A 9,084-nucleotide genomic window follows, 5' to 3' on the forward strand; every position below is an offset into this window, starting at 1 on the left:
TCTTTCTCTGTGTCTCTCTCTCTCTTTCTCTTTTTCTCTTTCTCTCTTCCCCCAGCGCCCCCCCCCCCCCCCCCCATGAGAGGGAGATTTTTTTTTTTTTTTTTTTAAAGGTCTCTGAAAAATAAAACAAGCAATCTAGTCAACTTTTCCTTTCCACAGGTTTTGATAAATCTCCCTCTCATAGAGTATTCTTTAGAAGTTGAGGTGACAATCTGTGTGACCAGGGAGCAGGAAGGGGTGGTGACTTAGAGTATCACACTTCCACTGTGTGGATACTGCTTCTTACCATTATCTCCACCTATTACCATTTACCATCAACTTATCCAGTACCGTCCCTGCACAATGCAAGGAAGTCGCTGAATTAAGACACCAAGAGCACTATACAGCAGGCAGGTGTTGTATTTTGTTTCAAACCGACACTCGCTGCAAGTTTGAAAGGGGCAGCAGCTGTCCACAGCTGATTTTCAGCAGCGGAATCTCTGCTGAGGAAAATCCACCACAGACCCCATTGACATCAGTGATTTCTGTAGCGCACTTTCCAACAGCGGAGAGTCCACTGCTGAAAATCAGCTTTGGACAGCCGACAGAGAGTCTTCCTATTTCAAAGTTTGAAACCAAATACAACATCTGCCTGCTGTATAGTGCTCTTGGTGTCTTAATTCAGACTTCCTTGCATTGTGCAGGGACTGTACGGGATAAGTCAATGGTAATAGGTGGAGATAATGGTAAGAAGCAAGTGTGATAAGTCACCACCCCTTCCTGCTCCCTGGTCACACAGATTGTTTGAAACAAAATACGCTCGTGTGAACGAGCCTTTAGGCTAGGTTTATACTATAGTAAGGCACCCGTTAGTTTTTTGTGTCGGCATCCTGCTGAAAACATGACGCTGACATGCTGTTAATGGGAGCAGCATATCCCATTGCTTTCTATGGCACCTAGTGACTCCATACGGGATGTATGCACTATTTTAAGCAGACTAAAAAGTGATTTTTAAGTCTGCTAAATATAGCGCATACAACCCGAACTGAGCTACTAGGTGATGACTAACGGGTGCACTAACATAGTATAAACTTAGCCTTAGACTGTCTAGTGTAAATTTACACTCTAAGAATTAGACCGTTTAGTAAATCAGGGCTATAGACTTTCAGGTCTGCCCACACACAAGGGGAAGACAAATGTCCATATATTTATTCATCAACTTTATTCAATTGTATTACCCATTAAGTTGTTCTTTCGAAGTGAACAACCAGAAAAACTTCTCTGACTGACTCAATTCTTCCCTCTTGGCACTGTGTTCTAGGCCTCCATAAGCACGTTTACTATCCTCTTGCTATTTCCTCTCTTTAGCAAACAACAACCGGAATTTGTCAGATTTTGGCATCAGGAATGGCACTAGGCTCCAGGCGGATGACTTTCTGCAGGACTACACTCTACTGATTAATGTATTACAGAGGTAAGCGGCAGTCTGGACCAGGTTCAGAGGTCACCGATGAGAACATATTACTAAAACACTGCTCAAAAAAATAAAGGGAACACTTAAACAACACAATGTAACTCCAAGTCAATCACACTTTTGTGAAATCCCACTGTCCACTCAAGAAGCAACTTCTCAGTTCCTATGCTTACTGGCTGATGATTTGGTAACTTGTGAATGCTGTCGGTGCTTTCACTCTAGTGGTAGCATGAGACGAAGTCTACAACCCACACTAGTGGCTCAGGTAGTGCAGCTCATCCAGGATGGCACATCAGTGCGAGCAAGAAGTGTCAAGAAGGTTTGCTGTGTCTGTCAGGGTAGTGTCCAGAGCATGGAGGTGCTACCAGGAGGCAGGCCAGTACATCAAGAGATGTAGAGGAGGCCGTAGGAGGGCAACAACCCAGCAGCACGACCGCTACCTCCGCCTTTGTGCAAGGAGGAGCACTGCCAGAGCCCTGCAAAAGGACCTCCAGCAGGCCACAAATGTGCATGTGTCCACTGAAACGGTCAGAAACAGACTCCATGAGGGGGGTATGAGGGCCCGACATCCACATGTGGGGTTGTGCTTACAGCCCAACACCGTGGAGGATGTTTGGCATTAGCCAGAGAACACAAAGATTTGAAAATTCGCCTCTGGTGCCCTGTGCTTTTCACAGATGAAAGCAGGTTTACTCTGAGCAGTCTGGACACTCCGTGGAGAACGTTCTGCTGCCTGCAACATCCTCCAGCATGACCGGTTTGGCGGTAGGTCAGTAATGGTGTGGGGTGGCATTTCTTTGGGGGGCCGCACAGCCCTCCATGTGCTTGCCAGAGGTAGCCTGACTGCCATTAGGTACCGAGATGAGATCCTCAGACCCCTTGTGAGATCATATGCTGGTGCGGTTGGCCCTGGGTTTCTCCTAATGCAAGACAATGCTAGACCTCATGCGGCTGGAATGTGTCGGCAGTTCCTGTAAGAGGAATGCATTGATGCTATGGACTGGCCCGCCCGTGCCCCAGACCATAATCCGATTGAGCACATCTGGGACATCATGTATCGCTCCATCCACCAACGCCACATTGCACCACAGACTGTCCAGGAGTTGGCGGATGCTTTAGTCCAGGTCTGGGAGGACATCCCTCAGGAGACCATCCACCACCTCATCAGGAGTATGCCCAGGCGTTGTAGGGAGGTCATACGGGCAAGTGGAGGCCACACTCAATGAGCCTCATTGTGACTTGTTTTAAGGACATTACATCAAAGTTGGATCAGCCTGTAGTGTGGTTTTCCACTTTGATTTTGTGTGACTCCATATCCAGACCTCCATGGGTTGATAAATTTGATTTCCATTGATAATTTTTGTGATTTTGTTGTCGGCACATTCAGCTGTATAAACAAGAAAGTATTTCATACGATTAGTTTATTCATTCAGATCTAGGATGTGTTATCTTAGTGTTCACTTAATTTTTTTGAGCAGTTTACAAGTCTGACATGTGTGACCCTATGTGTAGCCACTGAACAGCTTTCTTCCTTATTTCCCTGTGACTTTTTACTTTATCAGTTATTGTGGCCTCTTTAACCCCTTAAGGACTCAGCCCATTTGGACCTTAAGGACTCAGACGATTTTATTTTTACGTTTTCGTTTTTTCCTCCTCCCCTTAAAAAAATCATAACACTTTTTTATATTTTCATCCAGAGACTAGTATGAGGGTTTGTTTTTTGCGTGACCAGTTGTCCGTTGTAATGCCATCACTCACTTTATCATAAAATGTATGGCGCAACCAAAAAAATACTATTTGTGTGGGGAAATTAAAAAGAAAACCGCAATTTAGCAAATTTTGGAAGGTTTTGTTTTCACGCCGTACAATTTATGGTAAAAATGACATGTTTTTTTATTTTCTGGGTCAATACGATTAAAATGATACCCATGATTATACACTTTTCTATTGCTGTTGCGCTTAAAAAAAATCGCTAACTTTTTAACCAAATTAGTACGTTTTAAAATCCCCCTATTTTGAAGACCTTTAACTTTTTCATTTTTCTGTATAAGCGGTGGTATGAGGGCTCATTTTTTGCGCCTTGATCTGTACTTTTTATTAATACCATATTTGCTTATACAAAACTTTTATAAAATTTAAAAAAATTTTTGGGGAATAAAATGTTATAAAAAAGCTATTTTGTATTTTTTTTTTTTTTTTTTTACGTTCACGCCGTTCACCGTACGGGATCATTTACATTTTATTTTAATAGTTCGGATATTTATGCACGCGGCGATGCCAAATATGTATATAAAAAAATTTTTACACTTTTTGGGGGGAAAAATAGGGAAAATGGGACAATTTAGGCTTTTTATTGGGGGAGGGGATTTTTCACATTTTTTTTTTACTTTTTTAACTTTTATTTTTACACTTTAATAGTCCCCATAGGGGACTATTTAAAGCAATCACTTAATTGCTAATCCTGTTCAGTGCTATCAGTGATCTTCTGCTCTGGTCTGCGGGAAGGCAGATCAGAGCAGAAGACTCCTGGAAGGCAGCGGACCCTCCGTCTGCCGTGCAGGATGATTGGATCGCCGCGGCAGCGCTGCGGGCGATCCGATCATCCTGTTAAGTGACCGCGATGCTGCAGATGCCGTGATCGGTATTGATCACGGCATCTGAGGGGTTAATGGCGGACATCCGCGGGATCACGGGTGTCCGCCATTACCGGCGGGTCCCTGGCTGCGATCCACAGCCGGGACCTGCCGCGCATGATGCCTGCATTGCTCTGATGCCTGCAGTTATGTTCAGGACGTAAATGTACGTCCTGGTGCGTTAAGTACCACGTCACCAGGACGTACATTTACGTTCTGCGTCGTTAAGGGGTTAAAGTTGCACATTTAGGTTGCCCATGTTGACCTTCTGCATTAAACTTTTTTCAGTAAAGATTTGGAGAAGGACGTGGAATTTGAAGTTGTTGGAGATGCTCCAGAAAAAGCTCCTCAGAAACCAGTAGAAGGTAGTGCAGAAGGAAGTGGTAAAAGTATCACCAATGGTAGCGACGATGGAGCACAGCCATCAACGTCCACAGGTACAGGAGTGCTGTGTGCAGGACTCTGGGTAAAGAAAGGTCACTCGGAAATCTGCATCCCCAGTCCAATAAAAAAAAAAAACTGCCTGATTTTGTTATATTGCTTACACTGCTGTTAATGAGCAACATCCATGGTAAACAGCTATTTCTCATTCTCTCCATTTCAGCCCCAGCAGTTTCTCACACCTGGACATCCTTTGCCTTAGGCTGGGTTCACACCACGTTTTCTTAAATACGGCTCCCGTACACGGTTGGGAGGAGGGGGCGGGGCTTAATCGCGGCGCCCGCACTCAGCCGTATTCGGGAACCGTATTAAATGTATGTCTATGAGCCGACCGGAGTGAACCGCAGCCTCCGGTCGGCTTCATTTTCGGCCGTATGCGGTTTCCCGACCGCAGGCAAAAACGTGGTCGAGTGCGGGCGCCGCGATTAAGCCCCGCCCCCCCCCCCCCCCCTCCTCCCAACCGTATACGGGAGCCGTATTTAAGAAAACGTGGTGTGAACCCAGCCTTACTCCTTTAGCCAATCATGACACATAGTTACTAGGAACTGACTGATATATATAAGACTACAGATCACAAAATTACAGTAGGATATAAAATAAATATTGAGGTGACAATCTGTGTGACCAGGAAGGGGTGGTGACTTAGAGTATCACACCTCTACTGTGTATACTGTTTGTTACATTATCTCCATCCATTACTATCCATTTACCATTGACTTATCCAGTACAGTCCATGCGCAATGCCAGGAAGTCTGAATTAAGACCAAGAGCACTATACAGCAGGCAGGTGGTGTTTCAGCGGCTTCTAGAATTTTACAGCTGCAGCTGCAAATCGTATTTGTACTCATCTAGTGGTCTGCACATAATGGTCTCAAAGTTCCAAAGGTACACCATCTCCAACACCTATGGACAGATTTACTTTTATAAAATCTTCTAAAATTCTTGCCTATTTTGTGGCAAAAAAAACAGTCTTACATGACTTCTGCCACATTTATTCTGCTTTAATATGAGACTCCTTACACCACAAAAAAGTGTCAGAATTCTGGCAAGGTTCAAGCTAACTAATAGTTGGTCTAAACTTGGACTAGACAGTTTGTGTGACAGTTTTTTCAAACACCTTTCATAAGTCTGGTTCATTCCTAGGGCTTGTTTACATGAGCGTATTTTGTTTTTAACGCCCAGCGAGTTTCCCGCTGCAAATTTGAAAGGGGCGGGCTCCCTGCTGACACTCTGCAGTAGGATCTTTACATATAGGATTATACATATAAAAATCTAATTGAAAAGGAGAAATAGATGGAGAATGGAGCAGGTTTGGCAGCTGGGTGTGTATAATCGAAATACCAATCAATATCAGTCAGTACTTTGGCCTCCTTGAATTGCTTGTTGGGTCTGCAGGCTCTGTATGGGTTGGTTTTTCATGTTACTATGATGTAGTTCTGTATACAGTGATCCCCCGACTTGCGATAACCTCCACATGCGATGAATTCCACTTACGGTGGCCTGTTGCCTAAGCATACAATTCCTCCAGGCATAAGTGATGTCGGCAAACTGCTTCTCACATTAAAGGGGTTATCCAAGAATAGAAAAACAGACAATCATTTCTTCCAAAAACAGCCCTACACCTGTCCTCAGGTTGTGTGGTATTACAACTTGGTACTATTCATTTAATTGGAACTGAGCTACAATACCACGTACAACCTAGTGACGCAGGTGTTGCTGCTTTTGGAAGAAATTAGATCTGTTTTTAACTCTTCGAGAACCCCTTTTACTCTTTCTGTACCTGCATGTTGTGAGGGGAGCCACTAGAATGTGAGGAGTGGGTTGTTGTCTAGGATCCAGCTCCCTACACGTTCACTGACACTGAACTGTATGCCTTGTGAAGCACAGTGCTAGTGCCGGGAAAGATCCTGGCTGCCAATGAGGGAGTGTCTGCAGGCTTGGGTGGAAACGCACTCACAGCAGGCGAGGTTCTAACAGGCTACACTAGGCAAGTGATGTCTAGACACTAGGGTCTCTAGACAATGGGGCACCCTGCAGTACCTATTGTCAAAGGGGGGGAGAAGCCTGTGCCAGATTACATCATGTGTGGTGCCATTGCCGTCAAGAAGAAAATTGTGCATCAAGCATAGCGTTCTTGGTTATATCCCAGGCAATACCTGCATTGTCATCAAGCTGGTGTAGTGGATCATCATTTATTGTGGGCCTTATCTGTGTACGGATTATGTGATTGTATATATCACATACATCACTCCATTTATTTATTTTGGTTTAATATCTCAGGGGCTTCGGAACCAATTCCTAGTTTTCCATAGAGTTATGGTCTCAATGTACAATAGTCCTCCCTGAACCAATTAATTTTGGCTGTTTAGGGGCCTCTGCCTGAAAGTCCTGCTGTGATCTGATGTTTTAACCAGGGCAAAAACCTGCATGTCGTAGTAATTGGGGGCATATATTCGCAGGAAGATCATAGCATTTGATGATATTTTAATTTTTGATACACACCTCTCTGCCAACCTGCTCTTTTTCAACTGTATATTCTCAATCTGTTTCTCGTTTTCAGTGAGAGTTTGGAATGATGTTTTATATGGATATTGGATGTATAATAAATGTTTTTTGTTATCTTATTTTAATTTTGTGCTTTTGTTAGACAAGAGATAATTTTGTTTACCTGACTCTGTTCAGATAGGATATACTTTAGATAAACCATTATCTGTGAAAGTATTAGTTCTTCAGCTGGTGAGTACAAGAATGTTTTTATTTTTGCCTCTGACTCTACATTCTATTCTCCATCAGTCATATGATCTTGTTGATGGTGTATAGTTTGTAGGGGAAGGTGTGGAAACAATTGGCAGGCAGTATAGTGAGATCATGCCACAAGTTTCCTTATGATATATCAATATAATATAATATAATCCTAATAAAAATCACTGCTGTGTCTGGGAGTAGGATGGACCCATGTTAGGATTTGCTGCAGCTTTCTAATGGGATCAGTTATGAAACCTTCAGCACATTATGGACATTTTACTGAAATTCTGAAATATTATTTTTTTTCCCACCCGAAGCTCAAGAAAAGGATGATGTGTTAATTGTGGACTCTGATGAGGAAAGTCCTTCCAGCAGCACCGATGTCAACATGGATACTGTGACACTGAAGAGAAAGCTGCCTGAAGAAGAGGTTGTGAGCAACAAAAGGAAGCGCGTGGAGCCACCAGTGGAGCAGGATGATGACATAATTGCCTTGGACTGAGGGGGTCCAGATTGACAAGTGTTTTTTTTTCTTGTCATGTGATATTTTAGGGTGTGTTAAATGTCTGCAGTTAGAACCCCACATAACACTGCCAGCTGCCCCCCTCCCTTTCCACATTTAGGAGATTGGACACCATGTTTATTTTTGGTCATCCATATATTCTGGGGATCAGACCCTTCCTATAGGGTGTGCCCTCTATGTATTTATGTCCTTATGGTTACATTTGTTTGTAGAATGTTACAGGACGGTTCTAGAGCATCATGTTTACCACACCCTATTGCTTAGTTAGTGACTGTTTTCTCTCAAGTGCCACATCAGACGTCCACTCCATCCTGCAGGGGGCACTAACATGCAGCGATGGCAGCAGTGACGGCAGACAGTGCATTACTGTACAGCAGCTCTTGGCTGGTGCTGCCTAGTACTGTCATTTCTATACCTGTGTGCATTGTTGCAGATTATTTATATTTGATGTTTTGTAAAACTGCAGCTTCCTCCTTGTACCTCTGAAAGGACCAAATAAATGCCATCTTGTATCTGTGTGTAGTGTCTGCCACCACCAGTATGCTCTACACTGCACCACAACCCATGGGGAAAAAGTAAATAAAATAAAAAAAAAACACCATCTATGAAACCATTCACCATTTACATTTCTCTGTTTTGCCTGCGGTACCTCTTAGGTCTACAGCTGTGGAATCCATTGCACCATAAAGCTCAATCTAATGTAACCTCTAAACCGCTTCAAACAGTCTACGGAAATAATGTCACCGTGTGACAGCTTATTACCAGCAGAATAGTGCCGTTCTGAAGCTGCATTCAGGATAAGGTTTTGTATTTATACAGTGACTGCTGCAGTTTTTGGAGCTTCTTCTATGTGACCTGTGAAGTATCTGGAGCCCTGTGACCCTTTAGTCCTGGAATCTTTGGCAGATGTTCCGTTCAGGTGCTTGTCACCTGTTGATATTATCTGCTCTCTCCCCACCCCCAAATCTATTCTGTTCTGTATGGAACCTTCTTGTAGAATTATTGCTTGTGATCAGAAATGTATGAGGCGTCTGATAGTACAGAACATTGCGAGTGGCAATGGTGTTTACGCCCTCAGAATTTCTCAGGTGATGTGTTGTTTTGTTCATAGTGGTCGTATTGGAAATATTCAGGCACTTGACATAATCTGGTGGGTGGAGGTTGTCTGCAGCGAGCTTGTGCCCTCAGGAGTGCTGTCTCCCTCGCTCACCATTCACTCCATTAAAGGTTGCCATGACTTCAGGCACAGTGTGACTTACTTTTCCTATTTATTTTCTCCATTTATATGT

General features: G+C 43.5%; 1 protein-coding gene across 1 annotated transcript in view; it reads left to right on the plus strand.

Annotated features, from left to right (window-relative positions):
* The window catches only part of UBA2 (ubiquitin like modifier activating enzyme 2), a 73,226-nt gene extending 64,919 nt beyond the window's left edge, over positions 1 to 8,307 (plus strand). Inside the window, exons 15-17 of the mRNA XM_056525465.1 lie at positions 1,348 to 1,453; positions 4,375 to 4,523; positions 7,590 to 8,307. Of these exons, the coding sequence (XP_056381440.1) occupies positions 1,348 to 1,453; positions 4,375 to 4,523; positions 7,590 to 7,774 (440 nt within the window). The 3' untranslated portion in view covers positions 7,775 to 8,307. The remainder of the gene's footprint in view (positions 1 to 1,347; positions 1,454 to 4,374; positions 4,524 to 7,589) is intronic.
* Positions 8,308 to 9,084: the final 777 nt, after the last annotated feature.

Source organism: Hyla sarda, chromosome 6, assembly GCF_029499605.1.
Source record: "Hyla sarda isolate aHylSar1 chromosome 6, aHylSar1.hap1, whole genome shotgun sequence".
In the NCBI taxonomy this organism is placed as follows: Eukaryota; Metazoa; Chordata; class Amphibia; order Anura; family Hylidae; genus Hyla; species Hyla sarda.